Source organism: Prionailurus bengalensis, chromosome C1 (assembly GCF_016509475.1).
Source record: "Prionailurus bengalensis isolate Pbe53 chromosome C1, Fcat_Pben_1.1_paternal_pri, whole genome shotgun sequence".
In the NCBI taxonomy this organism is placed as follows: domain Eukaryota; kingdom Metazoa; phylum Chordata; class Mammalia; order Carnivora; family Felidae; genus Prionailurus; species Prionailurus bengalensis.
The window spans coordinates 83,352,347-83,375,900 of NC_057345.1; the positions used below are offsets into that span (position 1 = coordinate 83,352,347).

A 23,554-nucleotide genomic window follows, 5' to 3' on the forward strand; every position below is an offset into this window, starting at 1 on the left:
CAAATTAACAGAAAAGATATGCACACTTTTCACAACTGACAATGTTGTTCTAAACAGAAAGGGAAGGGAGGATAAACTTAAAATAAGCAAGGAGTCTCTTAAACCTGAGACTGTCCAAATAAACAAAAAATTAGAATATTCAATTCAATAAACATTGACTTTGGTGTTTAGCAGAAGAGGAGACATATTGTTAAAATAAATAAATGTTTTAAAATTTCCAGTGAAGGGCAATGCTTGTGGACTAGAAATGCCAGTAGAGGCAGCTTGTGCTTAATTTACTGAAAGCCTTTAAAATCAGTCTCGAACAATAAAATCCCAATTTAAAGTGATTTGGATTCTTACATACTTTAGAGGGAATGGATGAGAATTTTTTTAAAGGCGCAAGCACTTGTAGTTTCTCACAGAAAGATACCAAATAAGGCTAAGACTTTATTATCTCCATCAAATTAGAAATCAAACACCACACTGCCTTTAGAATTTGGGACAGTACCTAATGAAGGATTCAATTAAATTTTGCTCTTAATAAGCACACATATATATATTCCATGCACATAGATGTGGAATATGTAGTCTTTGTTCCTATTTTCCACTCACTGCTACAACTCAAAAAATGAAATAGAAATAAAGTAGAATTAGAGAAAATAATGATTATCACTTATAAATATTATTAGCCTTGGCAGTAATTAAGTAATTAGCAACTAGAATCCAAGGATATTACCCAAATTTGTTTTATATATTTGATATTCTTATCTTTTCTATAAGCTGTTGAGGCATTCGCCATTTTTATAACAAGAAATATTTATCACAGATATATTAAGTGCTTAATACTAAAGTTATTTTATATTCTTTGTGCAACATACAAATTAAAGGACCTGTAGAAGTAATGCAGTACATGAGAGAAAAAATGAGATTAAAAACTTAATTTCCCAATTTAGGTTACCTTTATAAATACATGTTATTGATATAACTAAGATGCTACAGGTGTTTTCATTTAAACAATTATAATCAGAGAATGCTGAAAATATGTTATCACCATCCTTTATATGTACTCTGTCAAGTTTATTTCATTCCTTGAATTGTTCCAAATATATTTATATAATGTATTCACCAAGGACTTTTTAAATTACCACTATGGAATCCACCTGTGCTAAGATACTGGGAGGTATAACTCTATAGGGAAGAGTGGGAAATAAAGCTATATACATAGTATATATAAAGCCATTTCATGAAGTTCTCAAGTGCTAAGGAATAGGACCTTCATCCTATAGTACAGAGTAACATTGGTGAATTTAATGAAAAGAAAAACTGGAGTTAGATATTCGAAACTGGGATAACATTTTGAACTTCAGTAACAGGTGAACTACAGTACCATTTAAACAAACAGCAAAGTTGAGAAGCGACATGCTTTAGGGAAACCTCATGAGATGATCCTTCCTTACTTTGCGCGTATCTCTCTAAATGTATCTTCACTTGTAAAATAATTATTTGTTTAAAGGTCTCCCTCCAGCCCCAGTTTATGAGGTTTTTAAGTAGAAGGAATACTTCATTCATCTTTGCACTCTCCAAAATACATCTTGGTACCTGGCATTCATTAGACACTAAATGTTTGTTACATGCATGGGCATATAATAAAGGATGAAATGTCTTCTACGGCATGGAATGGAGAAAGAGATTTGGGATCCAGTCACACAGAAGTGCAGTAGTGTCTACTGTAAGTCTAGCCTCAACCTGCACATAGAAATTGTTTAAGTATTTCTTACAGGAAGGAATGTGTGTATGAATAAATAAATGAATTAATGATACAATCAGTTCAATGAAGGAATAAATACATTAAGAGAAAATGGATAAAGTCTGAACTTTGGAAAAGTACTAAAAAGTAATAAGCTAGAGAAAGAAAAGCACTCAATGATAGGCTCAGAAGAGGAATAGTTAAAAGAAAAAAAACACAAGAAAATGGGGTGTCCATAAACAATAATAATGTGCTACATTTCTACAGCACTTTCACATTATTTTAATTCTGATAACAGTCCGGAAAGATAGGGGGATAAGGTTTTATTATGCTTGTCTTTTTAATAGAGGAAGAAACTGAAGCCCAGAAAGGTTAGGTGACTTAGAGGATTTCAAATAGAAAGAAATATTTAACATTGTCAAATGCAGAAAATAGGATGATAATGCAGAAAAAATGTCATAGATTTGGCATGTAGTCCATTGAAGCCTGTGCAAAGTGAAGTGAGGTTGGGAAGGAAGGAAGAAGAGGGGTGGGAAGGCAGGTCAATGTTTTAAGTGTTAGAAATAAATATATTAAATCACATAGTATCACATATGTGATAATCACAAAAATGTCACACATAAATCATCACATAGGTATGAGAATGGAACAAGATTTAGGGTAGAAGAGGGAGACATGAATAGCTTATTTTTTTACCTAAGATTTCTTAAATAATGAAAGTAAATTCCTCATTGTCCACAAATAACTCAAAGGATATTTCACTTAACAAATGACTTTACTTACCTTGAATTCTCATTTTCCTAATATTTCCCTGTTCACTGAGATCTCAAAAAGAAAAAAAAAGTCTTATCATCTTGGGTAAGACCTTGGTAAATTTTTTTATATTTTTCTTGGTAAAATTCTGACAATTACTGATGCCCTTTCCCCCTTTCTTTAATGTTTTCCATTCAAAAAAACAGTTCTGAAAACATTTTGATGGGAAGAGAGGCATGAATGCTATCTAACCTTCTAGCTCTTCCAGCTTCCCTCTCACTTGGAAAGTAGCTTCTTATTCACGTAAACATTGAAAGGCCCTGAAAGCACAGGTAATTCTATTTAAGGATTAGTTTATTTCTATTTATTTCATGTCAGGAGAAGGGAGGGGGCAGAAAGGAAAGCGAAAGACCATTTTTTTCCTTGATTTCTCTAATGTATATGGGTAGTATATGTGAAATACGGGAAGAAACATACAAGTAAATTCTGGAATAAAATACATACATAAATTAATACATAAATAAATTCTGGAATGGTTTTGCAAATAAAAATCACTAGACTCAAACTTTCTTACACTTCATATTTTAAATACTAAATTAAGGGGCACCTGGTTGGCTCAGTCAATTAAGCGTCCGACTTTGGCTAAGGTCATCGTCTTGTGGTTCATGGATTCAAGCCCTGCGTTAGGCTCTGTGCTGACAGCTCAGAGCCTGGAGCCTGCTTCGGATTCTGTGTCTCCCTCTCTCTCTGCCCCTACCCAACTCACATTCTGTCTATCTGTCTCTGTCTCTCTCAAAAATAAATAAACATCAAAAAATTAAATAGTAAATTAAGCAAAAGCTATTTTCTATGATCTTGTGAGTCATATCTACTTATGTTTGTTTAGGAAATAATACATTTTTCTTAATGTTAGTTAGAGATGTCAGTTGTGAAACATAAATTTAGATGGGTAAGATAAATTAGTTTTTGATAAGTGAATCATCAACAGAATTGCTAGTTAAATATGACTCAACTTTTTACTCAGTTTTTGGTGATGTGCCGAGTAGTAAGAACAGTATGATTTTTTAGATGATAGAATATAATTTATGCATTTTTCTTTTTTCTCTTTTCCTGAACGCAGTTAATGATAAACAAACCACACTATGACTGTGTCTACATATCACATAAACATCTAGATGAAAAGTGACAAATTCGGGCCATCATCCAGCTATTTGAAAACATTTATCTTGATGACATTAAACATCTGGATGTTTCCAAATACCAAGATGTTTGATGTCCTGCAGATAAAATATCCTGATGACTGGTTGAATTTTTTACTTATCTGCTGCATAAAAATGCACATTTGCTTGCATATATCTCTTCCTATTTCAGACACAAAATGTAATTTTAGCATGGATATAGTAGGGAGTCATAGGATCTGTCAGGTTTAGATTTTTTTTGCTGTTATTGTTACTCATAATGAATGTCTGTCTTAGAAAAACATCTTTTATTTTACTTTCAGTAAATAAAAGAGTTAATCATTTAAACAGTGTGTATTAAAAGGTAAAGAATTTGCAAAATAAAGGAACATAGGTACCTATGCTTTCATCTACAATAAGCCCCAAAAACACTGGGTTTGGGGGAAATATAACACAAAATACTCTTAATTGATTAACTTATTGCTCACTTGGAATATTATATAAGACATTTCCCTTTCTTATCTTTCTGTTAAAAGCATTTTTTTCTTCCTTAGCATGTCCATTTATGCCATCCAGATGAAGTGACAGGAATTCAAACTTTCTAATTTGATAATTTTGATGTTTCTAGCGATGGCTTGGCATGAGGACAGTAGTACACATGAATTCTATTTTTGCCTATTCATTAGGTCTTAATTTGTCTGAATCATTGAAGATTGGCGGTTACAACTTCTCTGTCACATTTTCTTACTCTAGGTCTAATTGAAGAAAAGCCATTCTTACAGAGGAAACAGGCAAACGTTTATTACAAAACAGACTATGTATTTTGATTATCAGCTTAAAAGAAAGATTAATGTTATTTTCAATCCCCACCACTTTAAAAATAATTCTGTATAAGCATTAAATGCCATTTCTAAGCCTTTTAAATCAAGATTGCTTGGATTTCATACTAGAAGAAGAAAATGAATGTTAAAGTGGAAAACAATTCCCTGAAAGGTGGAAATTCTTATGGCACTGAAATAACAGACAATTACATAATGCATTTCAGCTCCCGAGAACTCTACCTGTAGGATCACTCAGAACTGAACCAAAGGCACTGATGACCACATCGGCTCTCAGATGGACTAGCTCATCTTCATGTTCATTCCAGTTTCCCATTTCATCTTGCTCTGTCCGAACAAACTGCATAGCAACAATTCTCCCTCCTTTTACTATAACCTTCCGTGGAGACAGGAAAGGCAAAAATTCACACCTTTTTTCCTTAGCAAGCTCCACCTAAAACAAAACAGAACAGAGGAGAAGTTGACAATGTTTCTTCTCCATTGAATACTTGGTTTTAAATTCAATTATACATGCTACAGCTTCCGATGCTTAAATCAACATAAAGCTTTTTCTTTCACCAAAGCTGGTGTTCAGTTATCAGCTATTTACATTTTGCAAATCACTGACTCAAGGGAGTCTTAAATAGACTGGAGTTGTCATGTGGAAGTTTACAGAGAATGGCATCACAAGATATTTCTCAAGTTTTAGGGACACCATACCCTATGGTTGGTGGCATATAAAGTTTTTGCCTGTAGCAAAAGTCTGGTTTTCCATATGCTTTCATTTATGTAGGCTTAACTTCTCTTTTCAATCATGCCACATATGAAATTAAATACTTCTGATCATTACCAGGTTGCATATATCTAAACCGGAAAAAAGTCAATCAAGTGGGTGAGCCAATCTCTGCAAGTGCATGATTTAAATGGTAGGTAGAGGAAAGAAGACTGAGAAACTGTGGGATCAAGAAACAAATAACATTCAATCTTACTTTTGTTAAAATGCAAACGAAAAATTTAAGAAAGAGAAACAAGTATGTTCTTCTTGACAAATTCCCAGTTAATCCACATCTATTACCTCATTTATTCTGCTATAAAATGGGACACCCTGGTTTTTGTTTTCATGCCCATAATGGGATGCCTATCAAGACAGAATGTAAATATTTACTTTTTATTTATTTTTCCATTTATTGTTTTGGGGGGGGGGGATCCAGGCCTTTGTCAATGTAACCCTAACTAGTATATTGAGTGTATTTTTCAAAAATTGTACTACTGAAGTGGATGAGGGATTGTCAAATCTCATTCCTTCCCTCCCTCATGGAAGACAGGTGGGTTCTTAGTAGGACCCCTGACAAGTGAGATTAAGAAGGTTGTTTGTGTAAGGTTCCATACAAGGAGTTGTCTGGCACCAACAAGATGGAAAAACTGAGACATAAAGTGACTTGCTTTATGTTGTGATCAAATCATAGACCCACTTCTGGGCACTCTGTCCATAATTAGTGGTTCCAAACTTTGGCATGCATCAGTGGTTCCAGAACTTTGGCAAGCTGGGGGGCTTGTTAAAACTAATTGCATGGACCCACCCTCAGAACTTTTAGCTCTATAGGATTAGATGAGGCCTGAGGATCTGCATTTCTTTTTTTTTTAATTTTTTTTTCAACGTTTATTTATTTTTGGGACAGAGAGAGACAGAGCATGAACGGGGGAGGGGCAGAGAGAGAGGGAGACACAGAATCGGAAGTAGGCTCCAGGCTCCGAGCCATAGCCCAGAGCCTGACGTGGGGCTCGAACTCACGGACCGCGAGATCGTGACCTGGCTGAAGTCGGACGCTTAACCGACTGCGCCACCCAGGCGCCCCATGTTTTAATTTTCAACAAAATAAAATGTATGATTTCTAGAAGGCAAAGTATTCCTTGAATAGTTCTAATTACAAAACAAATCTGGCTCCATAAAGAAGATAGGTTTCCTGTGTCACTTTTGTCACACTTACATTATGTAGCACCTTATAACTCATCAATATAAACCAGTTTATTGTGCTTCAAAACTGCCAAGTGATGCTAAATTTTAATGATAATTCCAAACTTGATTGAATAACAATGACAAGTTTTTATGGTTTCAATAAATCAATACATGATACATATTTGAAACAGTACTTTTTTCTGCAAAGGGCAGAAATAAAATCCTGAACTATGCTGCACGTATTGTGAGCATGTCTCAGACTGATTTAGGATCTATTTTGTCCCATTCTACTTTTTATGTCTCTTAATACTTAGATAGTATCTATTATTCTTGTAGATAATCTCAAAGAATTTTTGGAAAATTTGGCATCAAATTTAAAAACAAAATTGGGATTATTTATTTTCTGTTTAAAGAAATTCCTCCATATTTGGAGGGGCTAAGATGGTGGAACAGCATGGAAGGTTTTTTTGCATCTCTTGTCCCTGAAATAGAGCCAGATCAACACGAAACCATCCTGCACTCCTAAAAAACTGATTTGAGAATTAACACAACAATTTGACAAACTGAACCACAGAACTCAGCAGGTATGCAGCATGGAGAGGTGAACTTGGGGAGAGAGGAGTCATGGAGGGTAGGGATCTGTTTTTGCTTGCAAAGAGAGGAAGGAGATGGGGGGAGAGTATGGGAAAAGCAACCCCCCACCAAAAGCAGCTACAGAGAAAGTGGAAAAGTGGGAACAGTTGCAGGGACTGAAAAAAAAGGGAGAAAGGATAAAAGAGACGGTTAAATTCCATTAAGACTCTATAAACAAGGGGAATGCAGAGTCTGAAACTCCACAGTTCGATATCTGGCAAAGCTCTGGTGGGAAGGGCGAATACCAAGGAGCAGAGAGCAAGCTCCAAGGGTCCTTGGGGCACACAGGGAGAGGCAGTTCCCCTGCTGAGAGGACATTTGGTAGAGACTGTGCAGCCTGCCCACAGGCAAAGGTCCCAGAGGACCCCAGAGAACAACCACATTCACTGGTGTTGGAACAAGGACCTTAAGTGGGAAGCCTGGCACTAGGTGTGTGTTGTGATTTTCCATAAACCCTGAAGCACTAGTGCTACAAGATTGCGTGAACTTTTTCTGGGGTGGGCTGCCACCCAGCCACAGTCTCTGGTCATTGGCAGCAGCATGGTCTTGAGAACATTCCTGGGAGTGGGTTGGCACCCAGCCATTGCTCAGCAAGACCCACCCCCAGAAGATCTAAGCAGGTCAAAGCTGCAGTTCCTCAGAAGTGAGGGGTTGGGAAACAGAACCACATCTGAGATAAAACTCAGGATGGAGGTGCCACCTGGCAGCCTGACAGCTTGGTCACAGACAGTGTAGAAGCAGGGAGTGGATGGAAGCTGGAGACAAAGGAGGGGTGCTTGATTGCCAGACATGGAGAGCACAGAGTTCTGATACTAGAGACTGGGTAGATGGTCACCCCTCCCACACATGCGCATACACACCTACACATGCCACAGCAATCCATCCAGGTAAGCTAAGCAGCACCATCCAGTGGAGAAGGAAGGTGTTACACTAAGCCCTGCCCAACTTGACTAGGGTTTGTCAAGGCCTCTAGAAAAACACAAGTCTCTCCACCTGCTTAGTATATGGACTATAAAGTGCTTTATAGCTTGACTTCTATGGGAAAACAGATGTACTTTCAATCGTACTTCATTCTGTCTGTTGGTCATTTCATTCAATTCTTTTTAATTTTTCTTTTCCTATTTTTGAATACAGAAAAAGAAAAAAACTTATTTTCCACTTTTATTTAAAATATTTTTCTTTATTTTTTTTCTAATCTATGTTTTACATTTTTGTAAATTTTTAAAATTCTATTTTACTTTCATCATTTCATTTTATTCTATTTTACTGTATTAATTTTTTCCTATTGTCAAAAGTCTTCCTTTTTTAATTCTTTTTTTTTCTCATTTTTTCTTTTCTTTCCATTTTTTATCTAATCTATCAAGCTTCTTTCAACAACCAGAGCAAAACACACCTAGGATCTAGCATCCTTTATTTTATTTCCTTGTGTTGCTTTTAATTTTTTAATTTTAATTTTTTTTCTTTATTAATTCCTTTTCTTCCTACAAAATGATGAAACAAAGGAATTCACCCCAAAAGAAAGAACAGGAAGAATTGACAGCCAGGGACTTAAGCAACACAGATACAAGCAAGATGTCTGAACCAGAATTTACAATAATGATAATAATACTAGTTGGGGTTGAAAATAGATTAGAATCCCCTTCTGAGAAGTAAAAGCTAGTCAGGATGAAATAAAAAATGCTAAAACTGAGCTGCAATCTCAAATAGATGCCATGGCAGCAAGGATGGATGAGTCAGAGCAGCGAATCAGCAACACAGAGGACAAACTTATGGAGAATAATGAAACAGAAGAAAACAGGGGACTAAGGCAAAAGAGCAAGAAATAAAAATTATAGAACTCAGTGACTCATTAAAAAGGAATAACATCAGACTCACAGGTGTCCGAGAAGGTGAAGAGAGAAAAAGAGGTAGAAAATTTATGTGAGCAAATCATAGTGGAAAATTTTCCTAACCTGGGGAAAGACATAGACATCAAAATCCAGGAAGCACAGAGGACAGTCATTAGATTCAACAAAAACCAACCATCAACTGAGCATATCATAGTGAAATTCACAAAATTCTCAGGCAAGGAAAGAATCATGAAAGCAACAAGGGAAAAAAAAGTCTTAACATACAAAAGAAAACAGATCAGGTTCACAGCATACCTATCCACAGAAACGTGGCAGGCCAGAAAGGAGTGACAGGATATACTCAATGTGCTGAATTGGAAAAATATGCAGCCAAGAATTCTTTATCCACCAAGGTTCTCATTCAAAACAGAAGGTGAGATAAAAAGTTTCCCAGACAAACAAAAATTAAAGGAGTTTGTGACCACTAAACCAGCCCTGCAAGAAATTTTAAGGGGGAGTCTCTGAGGGGAGAAAAGATGAAAAAAAAAAGACCAAAAGCAACAAAGACTAGAAAGGACCAGAGAACACTACCAGAAACTCCAACTATTACTATGGCAATAAACTCATATCTTTCAGTACTCACTCTAAACATCAATGATCTAAAAGCTCCAATCAAAAGACATAGGGTAACAGAATGGATTAGAAAACAAGATCCATCTATATGCTGTTTACAAGAGACCCATTTTAGACCTAAAGTCACCTTCGGATTGAAAATAAGGGGATGGAGAACCATCTATCATGCTAATCGTTGCCAAAAGAAGCCGGAGTAGCCATACTTATATCAGACAATCTAGATTTTAAAATAAAGACTGTAACAAGAGCTGAAGAAGGGTATTATATCATAATTAAGGGGTCTATCTACCAAGAAGACCTAACAATTATAAACATTTATGTTCCAAATGTGAGAGCACCCAAATATATAAATCAATTAACCACAGACTTAAATAAACTCATTGATAATAATACCATAATAGTAGGGGACTTCAACACCCCACTTGCAGCAATGGACAGATCATCTAAATAGAAAATCAACAAGGAAACAATGGCTTTGAATGACACACTGGACCAGATGGACTTAACAGACACATTCAGAACATTTCATGCTAAAGCAGCAGAATACACATTCTTCTCGAGTGCACATGAAACAACTATAGAATGGATCACATACTAGGACACAAATCAGCCCTCAACAAGTACAAAAAGATTGAGATCATATTGTGCATATTTTCAGACCACGACACTATGAAACTCGGAAGTCAACCACAAGAAAAAAATTTGGAAAGATAACAAATACTTGGAGACTAAAGAACACCCTAATAAAGAATGAATGGGCTAACCAAGAAATTAAAGAGGAAATTAAAAATTACATGGAAACCAATGAAAACGATAACACCACAGCCTAAAACCTTTGGGATGCAGCAAAAGTGGTTATAAGAGGGGACTATATAGCAATCCAAGCCTTCCTAAAGAAGGAAGAAACGTCTCAGATACACAACCTGACCTTACAACTCAAAGAGCTGGAAAAAGAACAGCAAATAAAACCCAAAACCACCAGAATACAGGAAATAATAAAGATTAGAGCAGAAACCAATGTTATTAAAACCAAAAAAGCAGTAGAACAGATCAATGAAAACAGGAGCTGGTTCTTTGAAAGAATTAACAAATTTGGTAAACCCATAGCCAGTTTGATCAAAAAGAAAAAGGAAAGGACCCAAATAAATAAAATCAAGAATGAAGGAGGAGAGATCACAACCAACACTGCAGATACACAAACAATAATAACAGAATATTACGAGCTATTATATGCCAATAAAATGGGCAATCTGGAAGAAATGGACAAACTCCTAGAAACATATAAACTACCAAAACTGAAACAGGAAGAAATAGAAAATTTAAACAGACCCATAACCCGTAAAGAAATAGAATTAGTAATCAAAAATCTCCCAAAAAACAAGAGTTCAGGGTCAGATGGCTTTCAAGGGGAATTCTATCAAACATTTAAAGAAGAGTTAACACCTATTCTCTTGAAGCTGTTCCAAAAAATAGAAATGGAAGGAAAACTTCCAAACTCTCTCTATGAAGCCAGAATTACCTTGATTCCAAAACCAGACAAAGACCCCACTAAAAAGGAGAACTATAGTCCAATTTCCCGGATGGGCATGGATGCAAAAATCCTCAACAAGATACTAGCTAACCAGATCCAACAATAAATTAAAAGAATTATTCACCAAGGCCAAGTGGGATTTATATCTGGGATGCAGGACTGGTTCAATATCTGCAAAACAATCAATGTGATACTTCACATCATTAAAGAAAGGACAAGAACCATATGATCCTCTCAATAGATGCAGAGAAAGCATCTAACAAAACACAGCATCCTTTCCTTGATAAAAAACCCTCAAGAAAGTAGGGATAGAAGGATCATACATCGAGATCATAAAAGCATATATGAAAGATGCACTGCTAATATCATCCTCAATGGGGAAAAACTAAGAGCTTTCCCCCTAAGGTCAGGAACACGACAGGGATGTCCACTCTTGCCACTATTATTCAAGTATTGGAAGTCTTAGCCTCTGCAATCAGACAACACAAAGAAATAAAAGGCATCCAAATTGGCCAGGAGGAGGCCAAACTTTCACTCTTTGGAGATGACATGATATTCTATTTGGAAAACCCAAAAGATTCCACCAAAAAACTGCTAAAACTAATTCATGAATTCAGCAAAGTTGCAGGATATAAAATCAACGCACAGAAATCGGTTGCATTCGTATACACCCACAATGAAGCAACAGAAAGAAAATCAAGGAATTGATCCCATTTACAGTTGCATCAAAACCCATAAAATACCTAGGAATAAATCTAACCAAAGAGGTGAAACATCTATACACTGAAAACTATAGAAAGATTATGAAATAAATTGAAGAAGACACCAAAAAATGGAAAAAGATTCCATGCTCCTGGATAGGAAGAAAAAATATTGTTAAAATGTTGATGCTACCCAAAGCAATCTACACATTCAGTGCAATCATTATCAAAATAACACCAGAAATCTTCACAGAGTTGGACAAATAATCCTAACATTTGTACGGAACCAGAAAAGACCCCGAATAGCCAAAGCAATCCTGAAAAAGAAAATTAAGCAGGAGGCATCACAATCCCAGACTTCAAGCTATACTACAAAGCTGTAATCATCCAGACACTATGATACTGGCACAAGAACAGACATGCAGATCAATGGAACAGAATAGATACCCCAGAAATGGACCCACAAATGTATGGCCAACTAATTTTTGACAAAGCAGGAAAGAATATCCAATGGAATAAAGTCTCTTCAGCAAGTGGTGCTAGGAAAACTGGACAGCAACACGCAGAAGAATGAACCTGGACCACTTTTCTTACACCATACACAAAAATAAACTCAAAATTGAATAAAGACCTAACTGTGAGACAAGAAGCCATCAAAATCCTAGAGGAAAAAGCAGGTAAAAACCTCTTTGACCTTGGCTGCAGCAACTTCTTCCTCAAGACATCTCCAGAGGCAAGGGAAACAAAAGCAAACATGAAGTATTTGGGACCTCATCAAAATAAAAAGCTTCTGCATAGTGAAGGAAACAATCAGCAAAACTAAAAGGCAACCAGTGGAATGGGAGAAGATATTCACAAACGACATATCAGATAAAGGGTTAGTATCCAAAATCTATAAAGCACTTATCAAACTCAACACCCAAGAAACAAATAATCCAGTGAAGAAATGGGCAAAAGACATGAAACAAATAGACACTTCTCCAAAAAAGATATCCAGATTGCCAACTGACACATGAAAAAATGCTCAAAATAACTCATCATTGGGGAAATACAAATCAAATCCACAATGAGATACCACCTAACACCTGTCAGCATGGCTAACATTAGCAACTCAGGCAACCACAGATGTTGGCGAGGATGTGGAGAAAGAGGATATCTTTTGCATTGCTGGTGGGAATGCAAACTAGTGCAGTCACTCTGGAAAATAGTATGGAGGTTCCTCAAAAAATTAAAAGTAGAACTACCCTACAACCCAGCAATTGCACTACCCGGTATTCATCCAAGGGAAACAAGTGTGCTGTTTTGAAGGGGCACATTCACCCCAATGTTTATAGCAGTGCTATTGACAATAGCCAAAGTATGGAAAGAGCCCAAATGCCCATCGATAGGAATGGATAAAGAAGATGTGGTATATATATATATATATATATATATATATATATATACATACACACACACAATTGAGTATTACTTCACAATCAAAAAGAGAATTAAATCTTTCGTTTACAACTACATGGATGGATCTGGAGTGTATTATGTTAAGAAAAATTTGTCAGTCCGAAAAAGATAAACCTATGAGTTCACTCATATGAAGCATTTAAGATATGAAACAGATGAACTAGGGAAGAGAGAAGGGAAGCAAAAATAATATAAAAACAGGAAGGGAGACAAAACATAAAAGTCTCTTAAATATAGAGAACAAAGAGATGGTTTCTGGAAGGGTTGTGGGAAGGGAGATAGTCTAAATGGGTAAGGGGCATTAAGGAATCTACTTCTGACATCGTTGTTGTACCATATGTTTACTAATTTGAATGTAAATTAAACAATAAATAAATTAAAAATAAATAAATAAAATGAAAATAAAAATAAAAACAAAATTGGACACTGCGAACAAATCAAAATTAAAAAAAAAATGACTACCAATGACTTAATGCTTGAACATGCTTTAGTAGTATTCTTACCATGGTTTTGACTTCTGAGGGATTAAAAGCTATATACAGTTATGATCACAAGGAAACTGTATTTTAATATATCCTCAGCTCATATCATAATTTCCCATATGCACTAGCATTGATAGCTGGTATTTAAATATTCAGTATTTGTGACAGATATCTAACAGTGCACAAAAGCTGAGGAGTATTAACACTGGCCCCCACAAAAGATTACTCTGAAATTTTGCTTTTGAACTTTGACGTTTTATATTCTCTAAAATGTGTAAGAGTATACTATTGGGCAGCAGACATAAATCAGACCATTTCTTGCCATTTTGCTATTAAGTAGCTAGATTTTTCATTTTATGCAAGAAATGGAAAAACTTTTATGTTTAATTAAAATTTTTTTTAACATTTATTTATTTTTGAGAGAGAGAGAGACAGTGCAAGTGGGGGAAGGACAGAGAGAGAGAGACAGAATCTGAAGCAGGCTTCAGGTTCTGAGCTGTCAGCACAGAGACAAACGCGATGCTTGAACTCATGAACTGCAAGATCATGACCTAAGCTGAAGTCGGACACTCAATCAATTGAGCCACCCAGGCACCCCAGAGATGGAAAACCTTTTAAAGGAAAGATAGGAAGATATCACTTTAACATATGTATTTATTTGGAAAGTACTGATATTGGGAAAAGAAAAGCTAAGATGGTAACATTTTTTTGAGATGGAAAGATTTATCTCAGTCAACAGGGAAGTATTAGGAAAATGAGAATTCAAAGTACGTAAAGTCATGTGTCAAGTGATATATCCTTTGAATTATTTCTGGGCAACAGAGGAATTTACTTTCACTATTTAAGAAATCTGTCTAGCCAGATAATAAATAAATAAATACTTATAGAGCAGATATTCTTTTAAGTGCTTTACATATGGCTCATTTTAATTTTCACACAGAAGATATGTTTATGACACATATATCACTTATTATTATTTTTTAAGTATTAAGTTTCAAGCCAAGTTTTTCTCCTTATTGTGGCTCAAAAAGCCAATAACACATGAATGGGTATCAATCATGATTTACAGCCTTAGCACCCAACCTCAGGCACTATGCTGTTTGCTGCACTCACAACTAATCCTATGTGAGAAGAAGCATTATTTCCTTGCTAAGAAGAAAACCTGAGGTTCAGAGAAACCAAACATATACTGAGGAATAATAAAACCTGGTTAAAATCCTGATATGGCTGAACAAAATCCTGGGTGATATTCATTAATCTACAAAGACAGCAATTGTGGCATATTTGAAAGAATGAGCTTTGGATGGTTCTAGTTGTTCAATCTCAAAACAAGGTTAATTAGAACGGGAAAGGATCTACTCAAAGGCAAATTAATGGTCAAGGAGTTGGCCTGATAAAGGCTGCCCTCAGTGGGAAGAAGAGAATCAAGCTTCCTATTCTAAGTAAGTTTTGAAGTACAATAAAATTATGACATATAGAAACCAAGTGATGGACTTAGGGACTCAATATTGTAAATGAACTAATGGCAACTCCTTGAATCCAGAGAAAGTTTAAGTTTAGAACAAAGAAGTATTACTTCATAAAGTGGATAGTAGAGACACAGAACACATAATCTCAAGATTTAAAAATGGAAAATTAAGATAGGATTTAAAATAAATTTATTTGCTAGTAAGTAAATCCTTTAAAAAACTCGTTGAACACAGAAAGAATATTTTATTTAACTTCCTATCCCCAGGGTCAAGGAGTGATATTAAAGTATTTAACAAATGACGAATACAAGCAGATGAATGTCAAACAGATGCCTGGCAAATCAGAATATACTCTAGCCAATATGCCACATGGAAGGACATCAAGTGGATTTCAGCCCCATCAAAATGGCTAGCACATAGTAGACTTTTAATAACATTTTGTTTACCAAGAATGACTATTATGAAAACCCGGAGGACATTCAAGTTAAAGAACGGACAACCAACTAGTAGTATATGGACTCAGTGGCCTCTAAACACCCATCCTGAAGCAAGTATAACACTGGGCATACAGTAGACATGCTACCTGGCCACAGCATTGTATGTTGTGAGGTTGAAATAAAAAGTAAATGATGTTCTTTCTCAGCTGTCAGTTACACTGCCATGAGAAAATGAGGGGCCAGAGTGACCAAACTCATGCAGTGGGTCTTAATATTTTATTGTCCAAATTAATCAGCCTTCTGTGCTAAGTAGTTCACAGATGTCAGTGTTAGTGCTTTTTAATACCTAATGTTAATGATCATTAATAATCAGCAACTCGGTAGTTTTGGTATATGAAAACTTCTGTTCATGGCACACATATTTATCTATTTGTTCAATGGTGCCTGTTCTCATGAGGGATAATTGGTACCTCAAACAAACATATAAGCCTCTCTTGTTCTTATCTCCACCAATAATTACCCAAGGGAATGAAGGAGGAAACACCTGTAAGGTTTCATTTTTGAGGTTCAATAAAACAAACTGTTACTTTCTTTTCCCATGACATTAGGAAAATAAGAAAAACCTTCTTAGCTTTGATTTTTACCTCCATATTCAGGGAGGATACATGGTTGATGCTGAGTGAAATAAAAATAGAGTGCTATAGCATGCAGTAATGATGATCATTTGAATGATTAACTTTATGTAATGTGATGATTTGGTCTGATTAATATTACAGGTATCATACTGTGGAAATTATGAAACAACTTAATTTACTACAATTAAAAGTATGATGTCAACTCATTTTTAGATTGCGTATAGGCAAAGTAAGTATAGGTTATAAACTATAATGAGAACTCAAACCCAGCATACATTATATTCTAATATATAAAGTTTGAGAAACACTATGAAGAAATAATATTCTTTGTAAAGATTACCCTTGAATAGCTAGATATTTAACAAGTTATCAATTCTATATGAATGTGAGGACCTAGAGAAGGAATTTCAAATCAAAATGCTTTTGGTGGTCTGCTCTGGTCAGTGATAATCCTGAAAAAATATTCTTTTATTTCATCACTGATCAAGTATTGGATACACCAGAAATGTTCATAACCACACAATGAGAGTTCCATTCATCCATAAATTTACCAAACATTTATTGAGTACCTATTTTGTAAAAAAAAAAAAAAATGGTGCTAGGTGTTATTGCTAATAAAATAATCCCTGCTTTCAAGACTCTCACAGATGCAGACAAATCAGCAATCCTATTCAGTGTGGTAACACATATAAATACAGTGTACAGTAATGGCAGATAAAATGGCATTCTGCACAGCAGTGGTGCACAACAAGAAAGGGAAGCCTGGAAAAGGTACTCTAGGAACTAATCTTGAAGAATGAGTAGGAAGCAGTTACTGGAAAAGGATTAGCTACGGGGAGATCGTAGTATATGATAGATTATCTCCCTTGGGTGAGGAAAGATGTAGGGAGGTAAAGGAGCTTATTTCAAGAAAGAAAGAAGGAAAGAGACCTGGTTAAATGCCTTTGTAAACATGCTACTGGGAAACAAAGGATCGGTCAGCATTCTCGAGTGGGAGAGCCCTTACCTGTAGAATGCTTTTGGCAGGATCTACCTGCTAATCTAGGATAGCTATAATAAAACAAACAAACACAAAAACCTGGGAACTGGATTTTTGGGGCATGGATCTCTGTGAAGAGTCATATAAACTATGTAACTGAGTATAAACTGGAGATGTTTTATAGCTGAATCAGCATCCTTTTGTGTAAGTGATGGAGCTACTGATGTTGTTTAGAGACCCCACATTAATCTGGGTTGAAGTACATCTTGATGTACCAAGATGGGGCCTGGAAAATTGTGTTTGGTGGTCTTGAAGCTCTCCTTGTTTACCCCACACTTCTTTGTTTATTTAGATCTTTGAACTTGTTAAGAAAGCTTGATGCAGGTTTTATCTCTCATTGGTGTGAGTCTGATTTCACAATCCAATCTTCTGGTCAATCTGGTTACTGAGGTCATGAAGAAAGATAGAGGCAGTAAATTCTGTCTACCCTTTCTTGATCTCATCTTCCTTAATTTACTAAACAGTTTTTTTTTTAATGTTTATTCATTTTTGGGAGAGAGAGAGAGTGAGGAAGCAGGGAAGGGGCAGAGAGAGAGGGAGACACAGAAACCAATGCAGGCTCCAGGCTCTGCGCCATCAGCACAGAGCCTGATGTGGGCTCAAACTCACAAACCATGAGATCATGACCTGAGCTGAACTTGATGCTTAACTGACTGAGCCACCCAGGTACCCCTTACTAAACAGTTCTTAACATATTTTGCACTTTTTAGTTTATATAGGTTCACAGTCAGTGGTGGAAAGTGGAACAATTCTGATAGGCTTACTACTCTTAGAATTCTGCAATTATTCTTTTCTTTGGCAAGAATTGTTTGCTGAAACCACAAGGTGAGGTTCCTTTTAGTACCTACTATGATGTTACAGTCTTTTGGGTTTTTTTCACTTTAAGCTTTTAAAATTGAAGAATCTTGAACAGAGAGAAACATTTTTCCATGTGAGAGTTATACTACACAATTACCCCTTAACTATTTTATTGTGACACTATTGAGCTGCAAAAGCCAGAAATGCAATGCATGGGATAATTTAGAGTCTTTAATGCTTTTGCACAGAGATCATAAAATACATCCTTTCTTACAAGAGGAGAGTATTTTTAAATACTATTCATGACTGACGAGATTTTCTTCACTCTAACTAGCTCTTATTACTCCTCGTCTTACTTTTTGCTGTAGTCAAGCATGTCTGGCTGCTGTCACAGTATCTCACAAAATTATCTTCTGCGTAACTTTGGTGCCTTTGCAGTATCCTCTTCAATTGTGAAATCCCTCTTTATGTAAATTCTGTTCAAACAAGGATCCTCTCTCATCTTCTAATCATCTCTGATTTCATAAATTTTTATTCATTTTTACCTCTTATATTACTTGGTTATGATTTCTTCCTTTTTTTTTTTTTTGAATTCTTAGCTATCTTTTAAAAGACTGAAGACCAGGAACAAATAACTTTTTTTTTCAATCTACTTTTAATGTTAGGGTGATACTGTAATGTGAGATATTTTAAACCTTTAAAAGTAAAATACTTCTTTAAAAGCCATCAGTAGTAATTTTGAGGTGTATGTATGTATGTATAAATTATATATTTTGAGTATTTCGTTTTCATTTAAAGTCTTCCTATAAGATTTTCAATGCCACGAAAGTATTTATTTATTCATCACAATTCCCTGATATGACACCTTGGATCAAGCATTGTTCTATACTTTGACTCAGATACAAATTGAGTGAACCAATCCATCTGAAGGAGCTTGCATTTTAATTTGTGAGATGGGTATAAAGTAATAACTATTCTATGTGACAAGTGCTGTAATATAGGAAGCATAAAGAGTTGTAAGATCTCACAGGAAGAAGAGGTTAATTAAGAAGAAACTAAGGAAGCTTGCAAAGAAAAAAAATGACATTTGGAGCAGATCTTGGAGGATGAGTTCACCTTTTAAAAAATGTTTGTTTATTTATTTTGAGAGAAAGAGTACACATGCATGAGTGGGAGAAGGGGCAGAGAGAGAAGAGGGAGAGAATCCCAAGCAGGCTTGACTCTGTATGCAAAGGCCTGATGTGGAGTTTGATCTCACAAACTGAGATTATGACCAGAGCTGAAATCAAGAATTGGACACTTAACCTAGTGAGTCACCCAGGCACCCGTGAGTTCACCTTTTTATAAGAAAAAAAAAATTACTTTAAAAAATGACAATTATTAGCTTTTATATATTTTTTTTAAATTTAATGCTGATTTTTTGAGACATAGAATGTGAGCGGGGGAAGGGCAGAAAGAGAGAGAGACAGAATCCAAAGCAGGCTCCAGGCTTTGAGCTGTGAGCACAGAGCCCAATGCTGGGGTGTAACTCACAGACCATGAGATCATGACCTGAGCCAAAGTTGGTTGCTCAACCAACTGAGTCACTCAGGCGCACCTATTTGCTTTTATATTAATTCAGGAATGTTATTCATTTACTTTTCTGTTTTGAATTTTGTGCCTGAGCAACATGCATATTTTTTAAATTATGCAAATTACTTTTTAATATTTCCAATGGATAAGACAAGAAAAGAAGACAGTGGAAATTGAGAGGAATATTATTAGTGGGAGAAGGGCTTCTAACTTTCACATGAAAGTTAACAGAGTAACAACACATTACTATGTAATAAAGCTTAAGATGATCTGATAACATACATACATATATGCATACCAATCCTAAATGATTGTTAAACCTTTTCAAAAGATATATAGTTTTCAGCTCTCAGATATTCCTAGTTAATATAATGTAGTCATCATCCTCCCCTTGGAATTACTGAAAATAGTTAAGCTTGGGCTCAGCTGGGTGAGCTTGGGCTCAGTAAGCTTGGGCTCAGCTGAGCCTGGGTGGCTCAGTCAGTTGAGCGTCTGACTTCGGCTCAGGTCATGATCTCCGGTTGAGGATTTCGAGCCCCGCATCAGGCTCTGTGCTGACAGCTCAGAGCCTGGAGCCTGCTTTGGATTCTGTGTCTCTCTGCCTCTCCCCGACTCAAGCTCTGTCTCTCTGTGTCTCAAAAATAAACATTTAAAAAAATGAAAAAAAAAAGAAAGAAAATAGTTAAGATTTTTAAGTATGTAATCTTGATGAGCACAGGCTTCTGTTGTCTCCTGGCCTATTTACAGTCTTTTTTTTTTTTTTTTCCCCACTCACCATCTGAATTCTCACATGTAGTGTAGAATTCTGACAACTTCACCTGCAGGCTTCTTTGATATCCATGTCTTGAATGTAGCAGATTTTACTTTTCCAACTAACGGGGGATACATTAATTGCAACTTGTTTCAAGTGTAATATTTATAGAGATGGCCAAAATTTTCAGTATAGAGCTGCTGTCATTTCATGAGGAGATACAGCCTTCCTGTCCAGATTCCACATCATTCAGACATCTTTGTCTGAATGTTCAAAATACAGAAGTTGGGGGATATAAAAAGCTTTAAGAAGCATATAAATTACAACAGTAATTTTACAGATGGGCACTCTCAGACTAGGATATGTAACCTAGAACAAAGTTCTCCAGCCTTTAGCCACTTCCTTGTCAACTGTTCCATTCTACTTTCTCATGTGACACTAAATTTTCACGCTTTTCAAAAATGTAAACACACACAGATCCTTAGAATGTCATTCCCATGCCATCATTAAAGTATTAAAGGTATACTTAACATCTTAGTACCAGGGAGCCCCTAGCTGCCACTAATTGTGTTTTGGGGCTAATTGGGTGTGTTTATTTATTTGTTTGTTTGCAGATATGTTCATATTAGCAATCATGCTAACAGGTCTCTGATTACTTTCCATGAAGAACACCAACTCAAATGACATGCAGGTGCCAAATATTGAAGAGTTACTATAAGCATCACCTTAGTAAGTAAAATTAAATTTGTCAGCTTATAGAGGTTATTTTCTAAAAACAGTCCCAGGTTCATATTTCTTAAAATTAAATAAAAACTAGAAAGCATTAGTTATTTCTAGGAAAATGCGTAATCAGCAAGATGTAGACAATGAAAGTGTCAATGAATGTAGCATAAACGTCATCATTTGATATTCAAAATGTCTGAGGAGAGGCTCACAGATCATGCCACATAAAGGATCTATTATGGGGTATGCTGTATAGTATTCAGGAGTCAACTAAAAAGTGCATTCTTTCACATGAAAATGTATTATTTCAAAAAAAAGAAAATGTATTATTTCAGAGTTGCAGTAACAGATTTTGACTAACACAGGAGGTAATCTGGCACTGTTATTTTTATTATTAAAAAAATAATAAAGTAGCATTAATTACCGAAGAGTTGACCTCCAGAATAGCTAAAATATATGGAGAAAGGCATATCAAAGGTAAATCAGTTAACATTTTAGCAAATGAATAGGGGGGAAGCCAAGGGACACTGGCGAGTGCTATAGAGGAGAGCCCATTTTAAATATAACAGAATTAAAGATCTATCATGTTTTCCTGATATTAAAAAGCTGAATATGTGAACAATAGATTCTTAAAATTGGTGGGTGGCATCGTACTAGTAAAATAATTTTGTACCAGTAATAATTAATAAGTGATACTTCTCAGTAATAATAAGAACTACAAAGTTCTTCCCGAACCTTATCCTTTAAATTTATCTACTCAAGCAGGTCTGCTGAGTCCTGACCTTCATGCCTCCTTTTAGGGATTCCCAACTGCCTAAAGCATTCTTGCAGTTTTATCTGATCTGTCAACAGCTTTTAATACCAGCATTTTGGGGGATTCTGTTATCCTGTGAAATTTAATCTCACCTATTTAAGCTTGCAGAAAGTACTGGAGGGAATTATTAACAGATTTTCCCTCATCTTCTTAGAGGATAGTGCTGAGTGATTGGCTGGTTTCCCTAAGGACGCACAGCTAAGAAGTGCTAGTTTGTCAGTAGCATCCTATTTAGCATGTGTGTGAGGCCACAAGGGAGACTGAAAGACATTTGGAATCAGAATTCCATCAATATGCTGATGATGCCTCCATATCTTCGTTTCATCAAACCTATATTCTGTAGCATTAATGCTTTCTTAACTAAGATGGAAAGCGCCCCAAAACAGCACACTGCCGATGGCTCTAATTAGACAGCTGGAAACTACATGGATGATACATGAGAGCAGTGGATCGCAGTCTCAGCATCACTAAGAAACTTGTTAAAAATGCAAATTCTCAGGCCCCTCCCAGACGTCTGGAATCAGAACCTCTGGAACCAGGGCCCAGCAAGCTATGTATGACCAGCCCTCCAGGTGATTCTGATGCATACGGAAATTTGAGAACATCTGCATTTGAAAACTGGGATATGGCTATCACTGCTGAATCTATTGGGTGTTGCCTCCCACTTTAGGAGATTAAAACATTTCTGGATCCAATCACACTGTTCTTTGTTACTAACAATGTAATGTTAAATGTAACTGGCCTTTATAATAATAATTCATATTTGTCACTAAAGGATGAGAGCACTATTGCTCTATATTGTCCTCCTTCTATGACCATCTGAGAATTAGACTGAAGCTTAGAATATATGCATGCTGACATGCTTAATGGTGAGGACCTTAACCAACAAAAATACATGTAATTCCCAAATTCCATCCAAGAGCCCAAACCCATTAAACGATACTCATATTTGAGAGAAACTCTAAATATCCATTTTTCTCATTCTTCGCTGACTTTAAAGAATCCAAGTGTGGTTGCAGATTGAGTGCATTAGGGGTAGAAAGCATAAGAGAAAGAGGAGAAATACAAAGAAATTGGGTATGCTATTAAATTTTTCTAGTCGGTTAATATTTTTTCCTAGAACATATTCCCTGAGGACCTTGTCTTGGAGTGTTGAACTTCCTCCTGACTTTCCAGTTTCATAAGTGCTAGCGCTGGCCATGCCAAGGGCCCTCTTTTGACATAACAAAACCAAGTAATGGACAGGAGGGATTAATATCAGAACCTCTGGAAATGCTAAATCCTAAAACCCCCAATCCTAAAAAAGCATGAGCACTGGCCAATAACCCAACCCTAAAATCTATGCATGTTCTGAAAATATGTTACATATTATTCCTTCTCTCATGTTGAGGAATTTCACTTAAAATTACCAAATGAACCTTCAAAGGCCTATTACTATAACACGAATCTAACCTGGAAAGTACTAGCTCTTTTGATGCCAGGAGCCCTGGATGCCAATTCCCCCCAGAAAATACTAATTTCCCAATTCTTTGTTGAAGACTTTATATGTGGCACCATTGCGCTAGGCAGGGGGAAGAAACAAAGGAACCAGGAGAACTGACCATGGCTCCTGTT

At 35.9% G+C, this 23,554-nt stretch overlaps 1 protein-coding gene across 1 annotated transcript in view; it reads right to left on the bottom strand.

The window, feature by feature from the left end:
* DPYD (dihydropyrimidine dehydrogenase) overlaps positions 1-23,554 on the bottom strand; it is an 862,317-nt gene that overhangs the window by 443,382 nt on the left and 395,381 nt on the right. The window contains 1 exon segment of the mRNA XM_043575643.1: positions 4,722-4,932. Coding sequence (XP_043431578.1) covers positions 4,722-4,932 — 211 coding nt within the window.